General features: G+C 45.3%; 1 protein-coding gene across 1 annotated transcript in view; it reads left to right on the top strand.

Moving 5' to 3' along the window:
• The window catches only part of NAA15 (N-alpha-acetyltransferase 15, NatA auxiliary subunit), a 778,287-nt gene that overhangs the window by 160,350 nt on the left and 593,998 nt on the right, over window positions 1-23,939 (top strand). Inside the window, exon 2 of the mRNA XM_086962172.1 lies at window positions 10,821-10,905. Within this exon, the coding sequence (XP_086818298.1) occupies window positions 10,821-10,905 (85 nt within the window). The remainder of the gene's footprint in view (window positions 1-10,820; window positions 10,906-23,939) is intronic.

Here is a 23,939-nt window from a genome sequence, read left to right on the forward strand (position 1 = left end):
CGCTTGGCTTTGCAACAAAGGACAGAAACCACCTTTCCTTAACGCTTAGCTGGTTATTTCAAAGCTGAGGATTAATTTTCCTTAACGCGCTACTTTCAATGCTGGAAGTAAACTTTCCTTAACGCTTAGCTGAACTTATCCTCCCAAATTTTTAAATCAAATCCGTCTAGGTGAAATGAGGAAAGTTTGTTAATCAACTATTCTCCACCATTAAAACGGATCGTAGTTATTCTGTTCTTCCAAATAACGATTGAATGAAAACAGTACTCACATGGAAGACGGCAAATCAAAAAAAATACCAGATCTTTTCCATAAGTTCAAAAGAAGATCATGCGGAAGGCAATTCTCCAAGTAAATTATCACGATAAAAATTGTAGAATTAAACGGGTTCGGTGATGTCCTAGTGTTCACTGCCAAGTCCTCGCCGTCAATTGTAAAGTCAGGACACTGATATTTAAGTAGTAAGTAGGTTTATTTCAGGAACACAGGAGCAAGATAGGTTGCAGCCTAAACAGGTCTTCTCCCACTTCAAGTGCCCGCAATTTCCAAGCATGGAATCTAGCAGAGCAGGCACGGGGAGATAGAATCTTGAAGGAAAACAATTCTATATAAAGATTCTTCTTGAAGGAAAACAATTCTATATAAAGATTCTATATGTAATCATGACACAACACTATATACCCTTTAATTCTTCAGTTGTGGGAAACTGGGCAAAACAGAAGTTGCATCCCCACTATGCATAGCTCATGACAGTCACTCCTGATATCTCCAATGGCTCTGAAGGCCTCACTGATGTCATAGAACCTCATTAGTGACATTACACACAAGCTCATTTTTTTAAATCAGTTTTCTTTTACCAAATATATTTTTGTCACAAGCTACTGAACAGATTTACACTGAATTTTTATTTTGTGTTATTGTGATTGGGTGGCCTTATGATGGTGTTCTGAATTTGCATATGATAATGGTGATAGGTTTGTGTTTTTTTATTTTATTTATTTTTTTAATCGGATGGTGGCCGGCCATCTGATGTGCATAAATATATTCTGCCCTGTGGAGGAGAGCGAGTGAGAATGGTCTTCCTCTTCTTCTTGAGCTCTATAGTGTTGTACTGTTTTGGAGAAAACAATCTGTAGAAGTTGTGATTTGACGTTGAGGTAAGTGCCATACTATCAGTAGGTACTTTATTCGGTTAAGGTTATTAACCATAAAAGTGTACAAAATACAAAATTCATTTACATTAAAATAACAATATTAATTTAAGTTAAAAATACATCAGTTTTCCTTACAATCAGACAATACGAAGTTGGTAGGAGTGATGTCCTTGTTCCATCAGAGTAACCTATCTGGGCCGAGGGGTAGGTTCTAGTAATTATAGGGGGGTAACTGCTGGTAACTAGTTGGTACAGGACCCCTCCTGCCCCCCCGGTGGTATCCCTCGACGCTCCACCTAGTGATTGGCGAATATACAGTTCTTGGGTAAAAATCGCACAATTAAAGTATTGATATAGGCCCATCTCCTATTTGTGGCTCCCAGCTCTGTAGATAGAGGATGACCAAGTTGTCCCGGAAGTTGACAATGACCAGGTCTCCCGCTATGTTATTGGGACGGGAGCCTATCCACCCCACCCTTCTGACGTTTAGGATTGTCCCGTTAATGTTGGATGGAAGCGGTCTATTTTTTGACAGCCAAAACTGGACTTTGTTTTTGAGATCCTGGTGACCTTCAATCTTCCCGGTAGCGAGCTGTAATAGCGGGCTTCGCTCGCGTTGACCCTCACGCGGGTTTGGCTCGTGGGGTTTGGCTCGCGAGTTCGACTCGCGTCTATATCACGAGCCAAAGCCGAGGCTAACATTGTTTTCTTTTAAAGTTGCATTCACGAGCCACGGCCCGTGCCTACTGTATTAACATGTTGTGTTTTAAATACTCTCCTCGCGCACGGTCGGCTGTGTCTCCCCGTTCGCCATTGTAACCACCGGCTGAACGGAGACCAGACGTCCATGACAGGTGGAGTCAACTACTTATGGAATAAACTTCACTTACCGGAACCCGCTGCTTCTCTCTCTCATTTATAACATATTTTGGCGACAAGACGGAGACTCCACCTCACCCACGCTGATTTTTTCCCTGATTCAGCACCTCGTCAATCACAAGCTTTTCCATTGGACGGTCGAGTCTCTTGGTTTTCCAATCAACAGAGCTGCCTCTACAAGTTTCTTCAACCGGCAACTCTTATTGGACGGTGGCAATCTTCTTCAACACGATCAACCTCATTGGATATCATTTCATGCAACTTTATTGAGGTATCGTGCGAAGACTGTTTTCAAGACGCAACCACAAGGTACTGTGTTGATCTTAAATGTTTATTTGTTGTGCGCACCTTCAACGATACGCACGTTGTAATTAAAAACATTGCGTGTCACTTCAGCGACACGCACGCTTTCAACTTACAGCGCATTTATCATTTAATAATTTGTTTTAAAGATCCGATCATTGCGTGTCATTTCCAACGATACGCACGTTATTATTGGACCAACATGTAAACATTGCGTATCATTTCAGCGATACGCACGCTTTCAACAGATAATCACAGGATATTTATAAGGTTGTACACAGCGTATCTTTACAGCGATACGCACGCTTTTCATTTGTTGAAATTGCATATTTACAACGTTATAAACGTTATTGGAAACATTTATTTCATTATTTAAACGACTTTTCCACATTTTAAATCGTAAATACTCATTTTAAAAAATGTCATCTTGTGATTGCTAAGGTGTTAAGGTTATGGTGGTTTTAGATTTATAAACCCACTCATATTTCTGCATTGATATTTAACATGGCTAATAACCAGTGGCATCAGATTACTCAACCTCCACCTTTCTTGAGCAAACCAGGCACTCCAGACATAATTTGGTCTGAGTGGTTTGGGTTGTTCGAGAATCATTTAATTGCTATTGATGCCACTGAGTATTCTGATAAAAGAAAATTCGCTATTCTTTTCGGTTGTTTAGGACAAGCTGGTCAACGAATCTTTAAGAGTATTGTTCCCATAGCACCACCTATTTCACTAGATGAAAGTGGAGACAACCTTTGGAACGTTTACATTGAAGCCATTGCAAGATTAAAAAAACAATTTTGTGATGAACCTAACATTATGTTAGAGAGGCACAATTTCTATGCCAGGAAACAAAATGAGGACGAGAAGGTGGAAGAGTACATCGCTGCGCTCAGAGTTTTAGCAATCACTTGCAATTTCGAACCTTCTCCTGATAAATTTATAAGAGACCAGTTCGTATTTAATTGCGCATCAAGGAAGATTAAACAGAGAATTCTGGGGTGCAAGAACCCATCTTTAAGTGAAGTCATAGACCTTGCTCTTAGCATTGAACGTTCTACATTAACCAGCAAAGTTGTTATGGACCAACCTAAACAGGGTGTTAATGCTATAGACTGCTACGACTCTGATGAAGGAGAAACTCTCTGTGCCATTACTAATAAAGGCAGAGTTCAACCAAATAAATTTAACCAAAGAAAGAAAACCTACTTTTGTTATAGGTGCGGTTCAAAGGATCACATTGGGAACGCACCAAATTGTCCCGCCCTCAAGAAGCGATGTTCCATTTGTAAAAAAATTGGACATTTTCAGGGGGTTTGCAGATTTGCGAAGAAACCTCCGAATGTTAATATGGTAGACTTTGATGCATGTACTGAATCTTTTAAGAACATTATTGTAACTCTTGATGCTAATGGTGACATTGATTCTATTAAGGGTCCATTATGTGCAGCTATTATTGATAACGTACACCTTCAAGTCATGGCGGATTCAGGCTCCCCATACACTATCCTTAGAGACTCAACCTTTTACGAAAAATGGGACAAAAGAGTCGAACTGATTGAATCTGATGTTAATCCTCTAGCATTTGGGGAGAAAAATATTAACATGCTAGGATATTTTGTAGGATTAGTCCAATGTTTGGGGAGGGAGACCGTCACTAAAATCTATGTAGCAGAAAAAGGCAAAGACATCGTGGGCTGGAAAGACTTAGCCTTGATGGGTCTTTATTTAGTCCCAGGTGATGAGAACCCCATTAAGGTTGGGAAGTTACCTACCTTTAAAACTGATTTACCTATTGCTGTAATTGATGATCATAACGCAAAGGTTCAAGAAATTTTGGCAGAATTTAAACCTGTATTCATGGAAACGGTAGGGAGTGTCAAAGGATTTGAGCATAAGATTAGACTGATACCCGGGGCACAACCAGTTAGTCATAAAGTTAGAGCTGTCCCACTGAGTGTCAGATCTGAATTAAAAATGATGTTGGATGATTTGTGTAAACAAGGTATCATTTCCCCCATCAATTCTTCACAATGGGTCGCACCAATTGTAGTCGCACGCAAAAAGACTGGGGAAATTAGATTATGTGCGGACTTACGCTCATTAAATAAGAACATTATTGTTGACTGTCACCCGCTACCGAGAATCCACGAGCTTCTGGCTAACATAGGCGACGCTAAATGGTTTTCTTTGATCGATCTGAGGTCAGCGTACCATCAGGTGTCTTTAGCGAAGGAATCCCAAGAACTTACCTCTTTTATTACTCCTTTTGGAGCTTTTAAATTCCTTCGTCTCCCTTTTGGGTTAGCGTCTGCTGGAAGCGTTTTCCAGAAGCTGATGGATGTGATGTTTCAAGGCATAGCGGGTGTGCAGGCATACCTTGATGACATCCTGATTTTTGCCAAATCACTAAATGAACACGACGTTATTCTTAGGAATGTGCTTTCAATTTTAATGTCTAGGAACATGACTGTTCGTGCAGATAAATGCAAGTTTGCAGTTAACAAAATTGATTATCTAGGGCATACAGTATCGGACCATGGTATCACTCCCAAGTTTTCAGTCATTAGAGCCATTGAAGACGCAAAACCTCCTCCTGATAAGGATGCCTTACGGTCCTTCCTAGGACTTGCAGAATATTATGCAAGGTTTGTCCAGTCGTATTCTCAAATAGTGGAACCTTTGCGAAAGCTTTTGAGGAAAGGGTCTAGTTTCGTTTGGACGCAAGAGTTAGACAAGGTTTTTTGTGAGATCAAGAAGATGATCGTTTCTGCTAAAGCCATACATGCCTTCAGAGAAGATGCCACCTCAGTTATCACTGTAGATGCGAGTATTTCTGGTCTAGGGGCAGTTCTTACACAAAAGGTGAATGGTCAGGAACAAACTGTAGCATTTGCGTCTAGAGCACTCAAAGAGTTCGAACAGAGATACAGCACTATCGAAAGGGAAGCTCTAGCTTGTGCTTGGGCGGTCCACAAGTTTAAAATGTACATTTGGGGTAGAAAATTTGAGTTGGTCACTGATCACAAGCCACTAATTTACATCTTTGATAAATCCAGTTCAACGTCCATGTCAGCTAGACTGATGAGATTAGTCTCGAAATTACAAGAGTTCAATTTTTCTGTTAAGCATATAGTTGGTGGCAAGAATTTTCGGGCTGATTGCCTATCTAGAATGGCTATGGAGAAGGACGATGAGGAGGATTTTCTGGTAGAGGACGTAGAATGTGTTACCTTGGTGGATGCAGTGGATGTGGTTAGTGATGTGATTTCTGAGGGCGATTGGAAGGAAGCCACTGCTTCAGACAATGTGTTGTTAAAAGTGATAGAATTTACCACACGGTGTTGGCCTGAACCAAGAAGTCTGAATGGCGATCTACGTAGTTTTGCCCAAATTTCTGAGGAATTGTCTGTTGAGAACGGCATAGTACGAAGAGGTGAGAAATTTGTTCCCCCCTTTAAACTGAGGGAGTCTATTATTAATAAGGCACATCAAGGGCATCTGGGGACAACTAAAACCTCTATGCGCATTAAGCAGCGCTATTGGTGGCCCTCAATTGATGCCCAAGTTAAAAATTTGATTGATTTGTGCCCGGAGTGTTTATTATCCGATAAACATTGGCGCACACTGAAAGTTCCCCTTCATCCCACGGATTTCCCTAGCTCTCCCTGGGAGAAAGTTGGGGTAGACTTTTCGGGGCCATATTCCATTCTTCAACAAGAGAATAAGTACATTATTCTTTTGGTGGACTATTTTTCAAAGTGGATGTACTTCGATTTTGTTAAGACTCCTGATTCAGATTCCACAATTACCTTTCTCAAGAGGGTGTTTGATTTAGAGGGATCCCCCAGGTTTATCGTCTCAGATAACGGAACTCATTTTGTTTCGGATAAAATGTCCAAATTTTTGAAACAATTGGACATCAAACAACTCAAAGTCTCTCTTTATTCCCCAGCTTCGAATGGTCTTGTCGAGAGGGGGAATAAGGTGGTTAAAGAAGGTGTTCAGACGGCGATTTCTTGTGGTTACAATGTGGTTGAATTTGTAAAGCAAAAAGTGTGGCACTACAATACCTCCCCTCACTGCGTAACTGGGGTCTCCCCGTTTTCCTTGCTGAGAGGTAGAGAGAATCGTTCTGTCCTATTTCCTTCATGGTTGCATCAGGACTCTGCTGATAAAATTATCGATTTGGATTCTGTTAAGAAATCTGTTCTAGAAAAACAGAGCCAAATGAAGTTACACTTTGATGGTACCTCAGATGGTAAATTGGTGGACCTGCAGGTTGGTGACTGGGTTTTAATCAAGAGTCCAGGTAGAGTAGTGAAAGGACGCTCAAAATTTTTTGCACCCATTCAGGTAATTAAAGTAAGTAAGGGAGCTGCCTTTCTGGGAAAAAAGGGTTGGTGGAACAAACGCCAACTAGTGAAAGTCTCTGATCACCAAGCACAGATTATCAAAGGAATGAAGCATAATGGGAACTCCAGTAACTTGGATTGGAGTTTTTGGATGGATGCTCCTTCTGTTCCCAGTGTTCCTATCCATTCCTTTTCACAAGCTCCTCAGTCTTCGGTACAACTATCAGGGGAGGTTTCTGTGGATCCTCCAAACGTTGTTGTTGGCCAGGATGTTCCCTCCCACACAAAAGTTTCTTCTTTTGGCAGGCGCATCAGGGCTCCGGAGAGATATAACGAGTTCATTAAATTTTAGGCAATTGTGTTATTTCTGGTTAGATCCATTTTAATTCGACAATGTTTCTTTTTCCATTTTATTGACTGTTGTAAGGGGGAAGGTGGTGTAATAGCGGGCTTCGCTCGCGTTGACCCTCACGCGGGTTTGGCTCGTGGGGTTTGGCTCGCGAGTTCGACTCGCGTCTATATCACGAGCCAAAGCCGAGGCTAACATTGTTTTCTTTTAAAGTTGCATTCACGAGCCACGGCCCGTGCCTACTGTATTAACATGTTGTGTTTTAAATACTCTCCTCGCGCACGGTCGGCTGTGTCTCCCCGTTCGCCATTGTAACCACCGGCTGAACGGAGACCAGACGTCCATGACAGGTGGAGTCAACTACTTATGGAATAAACTTCACTTACCGGAACCCGCTGCTTCTCTCTCTCATTTATAACACGAGCGCAGGCACTCCCGAGAGGACACATACGTAGGGTGCTGCCTCTGGTGGTAAATTTATGGATCTATTATTCACGGCTAGCCCCTCAGAACATTTGCCTGCTTTCGACCACCCAGCTCTGGGAACAAATCTATGGGCCATAGTCAGTTCATTGGCTGCCTCCTTGTTTTTAATAACTAATAGTACAGGGTCAGATAGGTTATTCTGGGCAATTTTGCTGTGTGCAGTCAAATCAGACATTTTTGAGGCAGCAATTCTCTGAGATTGCTTGTTTGACTTGGTTGGCTTGGTATTATCGTCTATTGTTGAGAGCTTTTCCCCAATTCCCTCTAATCCTTCGATAAGCGGGGATAATAGGGTTTTTACCAATTCTTCAACGTGGGCCAACAAAATAGATGGTAAAAGGGATATAGGGGTTTCCAGTATTTGTCCTGCTTTGGGTGTCTCGGGGGTGGTGGTGGCAGTAACCAAAGAGGGGTTTAAGGTTGTTTTTCGGTATTTCAATGGTTTTCCCTTATATTTCATACCTTTGTTTTATGCTCTGGGTGAGAACCTGAGGATGTGCTAACCCCGGAGTGGAAATTTTATCTGTTACGACTGGGAATTCCAGTGGACTTTTATTAAGTTAATTCCTAAGCTGGGGGCTTCCAATACCCGTAGGGCATGTTGTGGAACTGGATTGTTCAATTCCCTGTTCAATTCGGCGAGTCAATTAAGATTGGAGGGGATCGTTTGCAACCTATGGTGTCTTTAGGGAGGCTATGTTCTATTGATTCAAAAGCCGATGTTACCCTAGTTAAATATAGGTCCAGTGTCCCCTTAGGTGGCCCTCCTTGAAAGGCAGATTGTTTGGCTGGCCCTTTAGAGGTCATGATGCGTCAAACTAATGACCCAACTGCACACACCTTGTGTGAGACCAATGAATATCTAGGAAGACTAAGGGGCTACGGAAAAAATAAGCAGGAACATTCGTTGGTAGGCTCAGGACGGTTGGTCTCTAAGCATACCTTAGTTCTTGTCTTTAGTCCCAAGAGACAAACCAAGAGGGGTGACCCGTCCCGTCCTCTTCAGGCCTCTGAGGGCCCGCCCTTTGCCTGGGCTTAGCCTGGCGCCGTCCGCGACGCTGAGGAAGCCTCCGTTCTTGTGATCGCCTCCGGTCGCGCTGCAGCTGGGGTGGTCGACCGCTAAGCCAGCTGGGAGCTGCAGTTTCTCCCCTCGACGCCGTGCGCGGTCACAGGCAGCGGCTGCAGGGGAAACGGGCAGCGTCAGGGGCCCAGAGGAAATGCTGGTGGCAAGGAAAGGTGAGAATGCTGTCCCCGCTCCTCCGAGGGAGCCTCCGTTCTTGTGATCGCCTCCGGTAGCGCTGCAGCTGGGGTGGGCGGCGCTGACCGCTAAGCCTGCTGGGAGCTGTAGTTTCTCCCCTCGAAGCTGTGCGCGGTCACAGGCAGCGGCTGCAGGGGAAACAGGCTGCGTCAGGGGCCCAGAGGAAATGCTGGCGGCAAGGAAAGGTGAGTCCGCTCTGGCCCTGGCCAGAAAATGCTGTCCCCTACTAACAGGCTGAACATGAAGATTTGGGTAGGCAGGAACCATCCTCGTACCCCCCTTCACTTAATAGTCACTCAATGATAGCACCGTCACTGTGTAGTTGGGACCTTATCAATGCACTGTAGGTTCGTCACTTACTGATCTTTCATGGCTGTCTGCCCTTGTATTTGTTCTACTATTCTCAGTGCTTTGTTGTCTGAAGACCGGTGTGTTGGATTCATTATCCAACTTCACCTCAATGTTTAGCATCTCACTGTTTTTTTGTAACTTGATGTAGAAGTGTCATTCATTGGATTTATTTAGGGAAGCGGTTCAGAATAATTCGTCAAATTGAATTTCTTTTTCACAACAGATTTTGCTTGGTTGAAGAGGTTTTGCACATTTAACAGATGGTGAAATTATACTCCTTGTTTCTTAGAGGTTATCTGAAGCAGCTTTTGAGAGCGTGCAGTACCTTGCATATTTCCATTAAATACAATAGACTGCCACTTGTTCTCTAAACTAACAAACCCTTCAGTATGTTGAACCAGAATAAGCAAGGTGTAAATATGTAAGAGTACACAACACAGGTAAAGCAACAAGTTATTTATTTTACCTAACCCACCAACAGACATAAGCAACTGCCTTAATGGAACTCGCGCCTAAAGTACAATGACAGGGTTCTGGAAGCTAAAAGCATCACAGTGGCTGAGTGGTGAAGAGACCACACAGTGATTGGAAGCATTCCTACCTGCTGCGATTGACATATGAGATTAATAAGTCTGATTTGCTTCACAGTTGGAAGAATCTAGAATGTGGGGATAGGTGAACTATATGCACCATCATGTACACCTTCAGAGGTTCCAAAGGTACAGTGGAGTGAGTGAATACTATAACTCCACTAAACTCCAATGCAGGTTTGGGTCATCTGTAGGGTTGTCTGCATATTTCACCCTTCTCTAGTTTGATAGTTTGGGACACTGCTGAAAGCACTGTATTAAAGCATATTTGTATGTGATGTCTGTGTGTTTCTCTGTGTGCCTACACTTGGTAGCTTTCATTTACAAGTCTGGTTTTGCAAGGCCAAGAATTAAGTGTGGTTTGTCCAAGAACAATATCTGATTAGTTTACCCTAAATAGGCAGGTCTCAGTGATTCAGACCTCTGCTTTGCCTCGTGATTTGTGCCACCCTAATGGTCATTTGCCTCTCTCCTTAACTTGTTCACTTTATTCATGCTCATTTAATCAGGGCTAAAACATCTATGACCTGTCAGTTACTTTTAATAAGGTGTTCTGTAGTGCAGCCATGCTGGTGACATAGGCATTGTACAGAGAAAATACTCTGAATACCTGTCCATGAAAAGACCTACCATTCGATCAAGCTACTATTTTTTTAGGTGTTTTTGCTTTGTCTGGCATAAGCCAGAGTATATATGCTCTCTAAATACTTCTTACATATATTTTTCTTAACATGAAACAAGAATGACCGAGTTGAGAAGGACAGTGTGTTTATCGTGGTAGTACTGGAACTTGCAGACCATAGGCTCCTCTAATTGAATCACTTACCCTCTGTCTTTGGCTCGATCTTGTGGTTAGCTCTTTAATATTGCAGTTATGTGGTGGAACTGATGGCATGGGTGTGATATGAACAGTGATGTAGCACATGGATGTGAGAGGAATTCCAGTACCCTCAACATTTTGCGTATATTATTTGTTTGCTGATGGTAAAATCAATTGATTTTGAGAAACCCATAGATTAGCATTGTAGCATGCCTTAAGTATTGTCTGTTTTATGATTATCTGTTATTGACATTGAGTTTTCCTTATCGCAGCGATGTTATGAACATAAGCAGTATCGAAATGGGCTTAAATTCTGCAAGCAAATCCTCTCAAATCCAAAATTCGCTGAACATGGAGGTGAGCTTTCAGCTTTTTTTCCACTGTGATCGAGCCTCATGGCATGCTTCTCTTCATTTTGTTTGCTTTAACCTGTCTATTTTTCTGTTGTCAATATGTTGGTTATTTACTCTTCTGCATTCTTTACTTGCACTTGCAGACTCCTGACACTATCCATAATCTTCAGATTACTTTTTGACTTTATACCGAAATGTACTATTTTGTGTAATTTTGTTATTTCTGGCTTGAAAGTGTATATTTTTTTAATAAAGTTGTTTTAGTTTTCCACTTTTTTGCGATTGGTTCTCACTTCTGAAGGAAACAGAACACCATCCCTACCAGGGTTCTGTGATTTGAGAAAAAAAGACAAGCTATTAATTCAGATTTGGTCTTGTAACTTGGAGGAGATATTTACAGATCAACCTGTTGAGAATTCCCCTCTACCCCCCCTCCCCCCCGCCCCAAAAATTACGTCTCTTACCAAAGTATCTCACTATAAATAGGGTTTGCATTGCTGGGTGTCCACTCTGTCGCCACTTTAATCTGACTGGAGTTGAGCCAGTCTGACTAATAATGTGTGTTTCCTTTGGCCATCTTCTGGATGTAACTTGGACATTTTGCTCAGCCATCCTGTGTTGTAAAGATGAGTGTTTGTGCACCAAATTGTGATTTAAAGGCTCCAAATGGTGAAAGCACTTTCACATTGGGAGCCAGAAACTGCACAAAAGCAAAATAAATGAGTGGGTGTAAAAAAGATAATTACAACATTAAATGTAGGCAGCAATTTCAAAGGTATAGTCTGAAAGACACTTTTTGAAGTTAAGTGTAGGCCCATATTTAATAGCATGTAAAAGCTTCTGAATAACGTATGTGATGATGACCGTAAACTGTGTGCAAAGCTAAATGGCTGTATATGGTTATTTTTTCAGGAGGACCGCACTAATGGCTCTCTCTCGGACATATAGTATGTAGTAGGAAAATCTCTTATTGGGGGTTGTTTAGCAATATAGCATTTAAAAATATTAGTTACAGCATCACGTATTAATCTATGTTCAGTCGTAGCCCTTGTACGTTACTATATTCTACAATAATACCTTTTATGAATAACATTTTTAAAATGTTCAAAAATATTCAAGGTCAAGTGACTTTAACTAGGTACTGGTACTGAAAAGGGTTCTAAATAGTATCAAACATTAAGATATGTCATACCTGAATGAAGAAGCGCTGGATGCCCCTGCAGCATGTTAACCGCCTGGTTCTGGAATTGTGACTTGGTCAGGTAAAACAGTCTGCTTGGATACCTGCCCATATTTATACTAGCAATGTTTCCGTTGTAGCGTGAAGTTGACATCTATTTCCAAAACTCTATGGTGCACTGCTCTGGTCTTGGATAGCCACACTGTGATATGTTCCAAGTAAGAAACACCCATCTCATAGGAAGATGTCTATCTCCACATGAATCTAGCGCCTACTAAACGCTTATGGTGCACCTGTGGTTTGGCACAGCAACATCTTGGAGTTGGAAGGGGGCACAACCCATGTCATTGGATGATAATCCTATCCACCCATTCAGTTGGAGTGTTCATTATAACATTTCCCATGTGCATACCTTACTAAGGTTTCTAGCCAATATAAATAAAATTTCCAGCAAACCAAAAACCAAACTTCACCATTACTTATAGCAGGCATTCGTCAAGGCATTTTTCTGTTCTGTTGTGAGCACTTTGGGCAGAGTTGCTCTGACATCTTAGTTTTGTGACATTCCATGGGTGAGATATTGTATCTGCGAAAAATTAGTAGCCAGTGAGAATCGTTTACTGAAGGAGAAGATATCCAATGTACGAGTGAGATAGGTCGTCCTGAGCTCACTTTACATTCTTGAAAGTGTCTAGATCATCACGTCTTGCTCTTAAGCTATTTCAGTACTCCCCTTGCCCCGCTTAGCATCATGGCCTGTCATTGCATTATTGGCTTGTGTCTTTGTCCTTCGTAAATACCAACTTCTTATTCGGTAAGCGGCTTGTTAGTCCTTCCTTAGTACTGCCTTGTCTTAATATGAAACCTACGAGGACTGGCCCTATTACTTCTGTTAAACCGCCTATGTTATTTAGTCTGTAAGCACTATTTCTTTAGTGAGTTTTGTCTTACTGCAGGCAGGACGTGTTTTGCAGCAACATTCTGCACATCATGTGCGCTTTCATTTTCCAAGCAGCCGGGACAATGGTGGCCTCTGAAATGTACTTTTATCACTAGCCTTTTGATTTGAAGAGCCTTTTGATTTGAAAAGATAGATACTTCCTCACTTGACTGCAGAAAATATTTTAACTTATTTTAGCAGTAAAGAGGACACATTTTTCCTTGATGTCTCCCCAATCCAATTGTTAACCTTGACATCTTTGCCCAGCATTCTATCTCAAACCTTACCACACTCGCCACTCATCCACTGTTGTGTAGCCGTACAGTTAAATATTTGTAAAAACATCTAATGTCTTTAGCAAAAGCCCATGCAGCTGCACACTACCAATCTGGTATTTGTTTTTTTGTGCGGCAAAAATCCATCAAAATGTAATATTCTTTTCTAAAACGGCTAGATAGCTGCTTGATAAAGTAAAAAGAATATATATATCATATAGTAGGTGTTGCGTCAGGCTGCAAATGCAAGCATTTGTGACCATCTTTGAATGCTTCTTTAAAAAGAGCATTCCAAGATGACCTCACACCTGTGTGGACATTGAGTCGCACCATTATCCATTTTGTATTTTTTGTTGTTTTTTTCCAACGCTAATGCAAACACTGATTGGCAAAGCCAATAGCTTGGCAAGTACCTTTTTAAAACAAACATTTACAATTCAATAGGTGCTGCATTTATGAGACTTTGAGCTATCGGCTCTGTAAATATCAATAGCTTAAATTCTCGCAAATGCGAGACATATTGTTGCAAATATTGTTTGTTTCCAAGCCCCTCATGCCACGCTTGCACTTTATAGAAATCACGCCCCTTTCTTTAATTGAGCCGCATCAAAAGAAAGGGGAGTGGCCATGCACTGCATGGGGTGCATGGAAACAACCCACCCAAAACATATTAGTAAAGCAATAGGTGTCGCATTTGCAAGAGTTTAAGCTCTTGTCATTTACAATGCCAATAGCTCAAACTCTCCTAAATGCTAGACCTATTTCATTCCAAAGAAGCGGCCTCCACTGCCCTGCTGCTTGGAAAGTGAAAGCGCGCATGGTTATGTAAGTGGTTGTGTGAGTGAGTAAGCAGCTACATGAGTGTCGATATATGTGAGAGTACATGAGTTGGTGTATGGGTGTCTGAATATGAGCGCCTTTGGGCCCCAAGGAGTTGAGAGGTGCCTCAACTGTGTCAAGGTCGGTGGGTTCGACCTCTGCTTCAGTTAGGCCTTCAGGTTTGATGGTCGACCCAGTGTCTGCCCCGATGTACAGCCCTTTGGAGTTCTCACCTTTGGGGTGTGTATCCGCTCATCCGACACGGAAGACGCCTTGCAGATCACCACCGTGCCACTTCCCCTTTCTGACGTCAAGGCATCGTCAACTCTGTGCTGGTTGACGCTCTTTGTGGAGCAAGAGGTGCTGCCTATCTCTTGACACCCCTCTTCCGCTTTCCGTCGAGCCCTCCAATGTTTTTCCTTCCAAGGAACACTCTTAAGTGGTGATGGGTACGAGTCAAGATTTCTACACCCCATATCTGATGTTGCCCAACCTCCTGTGGAGGATAGCTGGCTAACTGAACTGGATACATCTGGTGGTTTTGGGACTTCCCCAGCCTTGTACCTTATTTCCCCTCCTGTTCTTGCTTCAGTGGCCGATATTCTGAGGCGAGTTCTGATTTTGTATTTAACTCTTCCTTCTGTAGAAAAATCTACTGATCCCCCTACTTGGCGTTCTCAGTCAAGGCCAAACAGCTGGAGCTGGTTCTTTCCTATGACGGTCCCTGGTGATTTGGCCTGTCTCCTCCAGCACATTACTCCTCATAGTTTGGTGGTACAGGCTGCTTCGTCCTCGCATGATATAGATTTTCTTATGTTCCGTCAGACAGATTCCAGGAGACAGGACGCTTGTGGCAGGCTCATCTTCTCCACAAGTTCTGCTTTGCTTTCCATTAATACATCTTGCATTCTTAGATGCTTTTCTCATAGATTGTGGGATTCCTTGACATTTTGTTGTCTCTTCCAGCCTCTCTTTGTGTGATAAGGGCTCATCCACCTTTTCGTGGATTCCTGATTACTTGAAACTCCTTCCTAGAACATATGGTTTCATCCTCTTTGACTTAGTTTCCTTGTTGGCTTGCCTGCCCCCTTAGGTAACTTTCTCCACGAACAACTGTTTTCATATTGTTCTGTACGGTGTCCTATTATCCTACCCTCAGGGTTGGTCATCAAACCTATGCGCTATCTTTTAATGCTTTGTCGGATATGCCTTACTGTTGGATGATAAGGCTCAAGACCTTTTTCTATTCCTTCATGGATTAGCCTCTCTCACCTTGGCCTGCTTCTAGGCCTTCTTGTACTCTCATTAAGAGCTCTTACGTGGTTACATTTGTTTTCAATGTGGCTGGCTATTTCTTTTATTGAGGGTATGATCTCCCTCATTTTCTCTCTCTCTCTCTCTCTCTCTCTCTCTCAACATGTTTAGGTCTCTGCTAACGTGGCTGCGCACATGCGCAGCTCGCTCGGCGAGATTGTGTTTATGTGTAGCTTTCAGTAACTGGCTTTAAGCCCCGCCCCTTTTTCCCATTGGCCGGCGTCACCGTTTGTGCTAAACGGTGGCCAGCCATTGGAAAAGAGGTTTGTATGACATATACTTTACTCTTTTACAGACGGCCCACTTGGACGGGCTCATCTACCTTCCGTGCATCGTGAAAACGTTCTTATCTTTATGGGGCCATGTGTTCAAAACACATGGCCCCATAAAGACGAGAAACCTTTTGCGACTCACGAAAATGAAAGCAGACAGTGCTTGTTTCAAGAGCAGGACTTCGCAGCTCCACTTTATAAACAAAGCGCAAATATGAAGTGCCTCAGATCGGGCACCAAGGGGTCTCTGTTGATGGCCTGGTCCTTCGGCAATGGCGTCCAATGGCTTCACTGATCTGAAGGCAGAGGGCACCTGCTGCATCTGTCTGAATTTTTTCCCGTACCCGGTGTCCGTGGACTGCGGGCACAACTTCTGCTGCTACTGCTTTGAGGTCTGCGAGGAGGGCTCCGGTGGCTGCCTCCCCTGGCCCCGCTGCCGCCTGGCATTCCTACATGAGGGACCTACAGTGTACTGCGTTGCATGAGACTTTCATCTTTAGATCCGGAAGCTTAGAAGCCCTGCATGGGCGGGGTATTTGGTAAGTCAGTAGGTCCTTGGCGAAGGGGAGAGAAAGAGACGGAGGCAGTCCCCCTGCCCCACCTTTTACCCCCTCCCTTAGTAACGTAGCAGGCCTCAGCTAGACCCACTAGTGCAAGGGGTTCTCCCTTCTCTGCACAAAGTCCTCAGACCAATAGGAAGAAGTTGGCACAGAAACTGGAATAGAAAAAGTAACATTTATTACACCTCATGAGGTGGTGCTACGGTTCAGACAGTACCCTTCGATAGTGCAAGAAGTAGCACCAAGAATGCATGGTCTATTTATACCCGCACAGGGGCTCAAAAGAAGGCGGTACAAACACAAGAGCACCATTCATGTACATATAAGGTAATATCGAGAGACACAATCGATCAGTGGGAGGAGCTAACCGTTTTGGGGGCTGACAAACACATTCCTATCTGGAACTAATCACTAACAGATGTGGACCCTACTAGACATTCGCGAAAGTGGGGGATGCTAAATATAACTTGTTGCCGGGCATATTTCAAGCGCTGTGAACAGGAAGATAGGACAAAGCACATGGTTGACACGAGGCAGCATGTAGCAGACAAGATGGCTGCCGTAAATACAAAATGGAGTCCGCTAAATGTCAAGATAACGGCTAGAACTAAGATGTCCTCTGCTAATGTTTAATCCAATCGCTGTCAAATTACAACATTAGTGCTCAGCCTTTCTTCCTTATCCCAGCCTCCTCTGGCACGCGCCTGCCTTTCATCCCAGATTCCCAGTCCTTCTATCAATGTTTGTCAATTCTTCTTGTGTAATCGGCCTCAATATGTCCTCTTGTTGCAGCACTGGCACTGTGCGGAGATGCCCGGTATGTCAGTCTGGTTCCAAACCGAAGGCACAGGCACCCTCCGAGGACAGCCAATGGGATGGGTGGATTCCTGCTTGCACACGTCCCCCCCCAGGGTCCCTGCCAACAGTGAAAGCTACACAAGTGGCCTGCTCTCGGGTGGCGGACAGGAGGGCATTGACTTCATCGTGAGCGGTATTCATGCGGCGCACATGGCGAGGCAAGCTGGCTTTGAGCAATGAAAGGATATCTGTGCAGTGCAAAGGCTGCTGGCTCTCTGGGTTCTACATTCAAAGCACTTTGGTTTACGAATCGAAGGTGGAGGTTGCTGCTTAAAGAACATGGGCTACGGGGCGGAAACGCCTGTGGCCATCAGAGATGCCGCTACCGGGACCCAAAGATGAACAGTGTTTTTCCCCAGATTATAACTTCCCACCTTCAGTGAGCTAGCTTACGCGTTCACAGCGACACATCTACAGTCCCAAGTGATGAGACAGTGCCCCAACACATTAACTCTCATTCTGACTGATCGTGGGCTGGGCGAGGCCCCAGCAGCCTCAGAGGTACGCTTACAGGTCACATCAACAATTACAAATTCAGCGTGCATGACCGTCCCCACAAACACCCCCCCACAGACACACACCGATTACAACAAATGCATGGCACCAACGAACAGAGCCATATAAAAGAAGAGTAACCTAACACCCAGACACTGATCCCAGGGGACTCTAGGCAGCCTCCCACACACCCACAGAGGACCATACATACATGCTGCAACGACACTCGCAAATCCTAAAGATAGGACAGAGATCATGTGGGCAGCATGGATCCCATGAACATTCACATCCCATTAGTACAGTGAGCCTTTCACACCCTCTTGTTATTGTGACACACAACAATTCAGGGGTAACTAGCTACTCCTCTGACAACATGCAACAACAACAAGGCAGCCAGATCTATAGGACCAATCAACATGACAAGAAGATCTCAGGAACAGACAATTTACACACCAAGACAGCATAATCTCCATCAGAAACAGACACTACCGCATGCTCCACACACAGATAGCTGGAAACTGCCACCAACATGACAACTTTCAAAGACAGATAGGAGAGTCTTCATCCTGACCATGTGGGGTCATAACTCAGTCAATATGTGCCCCTCCCTCTACCACAATGTGACACTCTCACACCTTAACAAAAATCCCAGGTTAAGCCAATACAACTTTCTTATGCACTTCCAAACAGATCACAGAACAGTCAAGTATGTACCTAGCAGCAAGACTACAATGACTAGGACAGACATTGGGTTTCGAAAACCCAACATCAGACCTAGTGAATCACACACACACTCACTGCTTGAGCATAGCACGTTTCTATCTTTCAATCTGCTTTACTTAAAAGTGACATCTGGGTGGTCTCAGTACTTCGGGGTATCCACATGCAGGTAATTTTTGTCAGAGTCTTGTGCTTACCCCAGTATTGGAACTTTCATAGATTCCCATGCTTTGTATCATTCCCCGTCGTCGGAATGGGAGTCTCGGTAACAAAAATACCATAGCTGTAGGTACAAAAGACAATGGAAAAAGGCCTAGGCCTCATTACCTTTTGTAGCATATCACCCTCTTTGTGTAAAAGAGACCAAACTTTTGGCCTCAGCCAATCAGAAGTGCCTCACCACTTAGAACCTTCCTGAAGGAACCTCAGAGCCTCAGATTTTCTACCGCACGTTGTGCTAGGGAGTCTCCATTGAGCTCTGCTCAACTTCTACTCTTCTACAGGATTTCATCAGGTTTTTTCAACAGTTTTTTCTTCAGGATCTTTAGGATTCTTCTCAGGATTGTTGCTGCCTGAAAGTATGTCGGAGATTGAGAAGAAAAAAGCGCTTTTCAAGCCTTGTTCCTCCTGTGGCAAGAAAAGGCTGTTTGTGGAGGATAAGCATGAGGACTGCATCTATTGCCTCTATCCTGACCACCAGGTAGCTAAATGTGCAATCTGTCGCTCCTTTTCTGCCAAAACCCTCCGGGACCGTGAGGGTAGGCTCCTGACATGGCTGCAAAGGCTTAAATCGAGGAAGGATACTGTCTCCAGTGACAGTGAAGATGCTGGATCGATGGCTTCTACTAGAAGGTCAGTGAAAAGGGGTAGGGGTTCCCCTTCTTCTTCTGTAAGTCGATCTTCTAAGGCCTCCAAAAAGACCCCCAGTGAGTCTGAGAGCCAAGGTCCCAGCAAATCTCCTCACGGAAGTGTAAAGGAGAGGGATGGACCTTCTACGCAGTCTACTGGCGCGAAGACTTCCACAGCCTTCAAAACGCCTCAAAGCCAGTCTTCTGAGAGGACTTCTAGGTCCTCGACGACGAAGACGTCGACAGCGGGAGTCCCGTCGACTAAATCATCTAAGGCTCCGTCAACTGGAGGTTCGTCGACGACGGGACCGTCGACGGCGGAGAAGGCGCCGACGACGAAAGTACCGGCTTCACGAGTGTCGACGAAGGAGCCGTCGACGAAGGAGCCGTCGACGAAGGAGCCGTCGACGAAGGAGCGTCGACGAAGGAGCCGTCGACGAAGGAGCCGTCGACGACGAGAGCCCCGTCGACGCCCAAGATCCAGTCGACGGCGAAGGACCCGTCGACGACGAAGACTCAGTCGACGACGAAGACCCCGTCAACGAAAGCCCCGTCGACGACGATACCAACGAGGGCGACGACGACAGTGTCGACGACGAGAGTCCCGTCGACGACAATGACGACGGTGTCGTCGACGACGGTCTCGTCGACGAGGGCGTCGACGACGACTACGATGACTATGACGACGGCTGGTGTGTCCACAGTCTCGTCGACGACAACGTCCACGACGCCTATCTCAACGGCGTATGTACAACCGCCGACGACGGAACCCACGATCTTGGCCACAGAAAAGCGTATCACCATTTCTGTGACGCGGATCACACCTGAGATGACTTCTCCAAGGGCAGTGTCCCCTCTGCTACCGACAATGCTCTTGCAAGAGGGTCAATCAGAGGAAGATGACCAAGATGCCTATAGTTATGCCAATAGTCCTTCGCAACTATTTGTCAAATGCCAGGACACCGACTCAGAGGGCGAATACACCCACGAGGAGCATGATCATGGTCAACGTCAACAACAGCACTCTGACCAGGGAATGGTTTCAGTGCCAACATCTTTCCTACAGGATCTACATAGGATGCTACAGGACTATAAGTCTAAGGCCAGTAGACCGTTGCCAAATAAGTCAACACCTGCTACGCCTTCCACGACTCAGGCGTCATTGGTGCCACTTACGCTCTCGGCTCCAACCTCTCCACAGCCTCAAACAGCCGTCCCTCAGGATTCCTTTGGGGTACCAAGATCACATGATGTTGATGAATCCTCGGATGAGGATCAACATTCGGATCACGTCTTTATTCCCGACACGGAATATGATGAGTACATTATTGACAATCCCGCATCACCAAATCCGGACCCGGCGGACTCCCCGCCAGTGGATATTGGAGGTTTCCATCAGCTAATGGAGAGGGCGGCGGCAAGATTTAAGTTAGCAATGCCTAAAGTCACCACGGATTGCTTCTTATATGACTTTAAAGAACCTTTCCAGAAAAATGCCAGATCTATTCCGATTGTGGATCATTTATGGAAAGAGGGCCTAAAGACCATGACACACCCGGCGACGGTGGTGCCGGTGCTACCGCGTCTGGAGAAGAAATATAGAGCAACCGATGATGCCCCAGCGGCCTTGACAGGTCATCCGAAACCAGACTCTGTAATCTCGCAGGCAGCGCAGAGGAAATCGCGCAACCCTTCAGCACCGCTGACAACTCCTCCTGACAAGGAAGGACGGAGGTTAGATAATGTGGGGAAAAGATTCTCAGCGATGGCGAGTTTGCTGGTGCGAGCAGCTAATGCCTTAGCCATCCTGGGTAGGTACGACCGTCAACTCTGGTGCGATGTCTCCCCGTACCTTGACCAGCTACCTCCTGAATCTATGTCGGAGGCAAAGAAAGTTTTGAAAGAGGGAGAAGCGACGTCGATGGAAGTAATCGATTGTGCAATGGACATTGCGACTACGGCATTTCGTTCACTAGCTGGAGCGGCAGTGCTCCGTCGCCAAGGGTGGCTTAAAGCTACTTGGTTCCGACCAGAGGTCCAGAACAAAGTGTTGGATCTTCCCTTTGATGGTGAGGCTCTATTCGGCAAACTTATTGACGACACCCTGCAAGATATTAAAAAAGACACAGAGACCGCTAGGTCTTTAGGGACACTTCAGTACAGGAAGTCCCCCTTCAAGGGAGCCAGAGGCAGGGGTGGTACGTATAGAGGATCCTTCCAACAACAACGGTATTCCAACACAGGATCCGGTTCCCAACAGCACCGCCAATCTTACCAACAGCGGCAAGGCCAGTCTACCAACTACTCCAGGCCTTACAGTAAAGGAAAGCAGGGTGCGCGAGGACGAGATTCGTCCAAGCGCCAATAGCGGCCTCCTGGCTCTTCCTACTGGACCCTCTTCCAGGAAATCATCAGTTGGAGGCAGGGTCAACAAATACCTTCACAACTGGTCCCTAATAACATCGGACCGTTGGGTGCTCAACATCATTCGGAAAGGGCATACCTTAGAGTTCACTCAAGTTCCGCCACCCAAGCCCCCGGCAGCCACTCCTTCAAAACACCAGCGTCTCCTTCGGCTCGAGGTTCAACAAATGCTCCGAAAAGGGGCGATAGAGCCAGTTCCATCGAACCAAAGAAACCAGGGATTTTATTCCAGGTTCTTCCTGGTGAGGAAAACGCTCGATAAGTGGCGGCCCATTTTAGACCTCAGGGGGCTAAACACCTATCTCATCTCTCTGTCCTTCAGGATGGTGTCCCTCCAGGACATCTTGAAACTAATCAACCCGGGAGATTACATGGCCACACTCGATCTCGAAGATGCCTATTTTCATGTTCCGATTCACCCAGCACACAGAAGGTTTCTGCGATTCACAGTAGCCAAGAGCCATTACCAATTCAGGGTTTTACCCTTTGGACTCGGTTCAGCCCCCAGGATATTCACGAAAGTGCTGGCTCCAGTAGCGGCTTTCCTGCGGAGGCACAAGTTTCAAATCTTCCCCTATCTGGACGACTGGCTGCTGAAGGCTCCGTCCAGAGAGGCAGCGCTACAGGCGGTTCAAGCGTGTACCAATTTATTCCGAAACCTGGGTCTCACTCTGAACGACGAGAAATCTTGCCAGATCCCGTCCAGAAGAGCCCGGTTTCTGGGAGCCATCTTGGACTCAAAGCTTTCACGAGCTTTTCCTACTCTGGAAAGGAGGCACAAGTTACAAACGATGGCCCAAGACTTACAAACAAAAAAGTCTCTTTCAGTTCGCCGCTACAAGTCTCTGCTGGGAGTAATATCGTCGTGCATTCCACTGATTCCCCATTGCAGACTGAGGATGCGTCCCTTGCAGGAACAACTGGACAATCAATGGCGGCAAGTCCACGGTTCCTTCGACAAAGTGGCGATCACTCCGGAAATGAAGAATGCGGCCCTATGGTGGACAGACCTAGACAACTTGTCCCAAGGCCTATCCTTCGCAAGCGACCCGTCTCCACAAGTGATAACGACGGATGCGTCGTTGGAAGGCTGGGGAGCAGTGCTGCAGGACCTTCATGTCAGTGGTCATTGGTCACCCCAGGAGAAATGCCTCCACATCAACCTGTTAGAACTCAGGGCGATACGTCTGGCTCTGCAATCGTTTCTTCCTCTCCTGGAGGGTTCACAAGTGCTTATCAGGACGGACAACACCACGGCCATGCACTATGTGAACAAGGAAGGAGGGACCAGATCGCGCCCATTGTCACAAGAAGCCCAGCAGATTTGGGAATGGGCTATCCGACACAACATGTCTCTGATGGCGGAACACTTGCCGGGCGTCCTCAACGAAAACGCCGACAAACTGAGCAGGTCATCCTCGGTCACCCACGAATGGGAGTTGAATCAAGACATTTTGGAACAAATCTTCAGCCGGTGGGGAAGACCGGACATCGACCTGTTTGCCACCCCGACCAACAACAAATGCCGGTCTTACGCAAGCAGGCTTCCCCATCCAAATTCTCTGGGAAATGCCCTTTTGATACCCTGGTCGAAGACATTTGTCTACGCTTTTCCTCCCATTCCCCTAATACCACGACTAATCAAGAAATTCAAGATGGAACCGTGCAGGATGATCCTGATAGCCCCGGCTTGGCCGAGGCAGTTCTGGTTCACGGAGCTCCATCTGCTGTCGATCGCTCCTCCCTTACCTCTCCAAATTCTGCCGGACCTTCTCACGATGTCCGAAGGACAGATTCTACATCCAGACCCTCAGTGGTTACACCTGACTGCATGGCTCCTGAGCAGCGAGAATTTATGAACCTGCCATTGTCTAAGGAAGTTAGGGAAGTTTTGTCCCAAGCAAGGGCCCCTTCCACTAACAAAACTTACCGCCTTAAGTGGAAAAGATTCTGTTGTTGGTGTCGACAGCAACACATTGATCCATTCAATTCCAAACCTCATCAGGTCCTCCCATACCTACTGTCTTTGGCCAAGTCTGGTCTGGCCCACTCATCAATTAAAGTCCATTTGGCTGCTTTGTCACGATTCAGGAGGACGGAATCTGGACCTTCATTATGGTCTTCAAGGATAATCAAACAGTTTCTTAAAGGTCTGTTCAGGGTCTATCCACCGGTGAGACCACCTCCACCAACGTGGCATTTGAATCTGGTCCTTTCTCAGCTCATGAAGGGCCCATTCGAACCAGTCCATCGTTCTGACATCAAATACCTTTCGTGGAAATTGGCTCTTCTCCTCGCTCTCAAGTCGGCTCGGCGTGTAGGGGAGTTACAGG

This window comes from Lissotriton vulgaris, chromosome 3_1, assembly GCF_964263255.1.
Source record: "Lissotriton vulgaris chromosome 3_1, aLisVul1.2, whole genome shotgun sequence".
NCBI lineage: Eukaryota > Metazoa > Chordata > Amphibia > Caudata > Salamandridae > Lissotriton > Lissotriton vulgaris.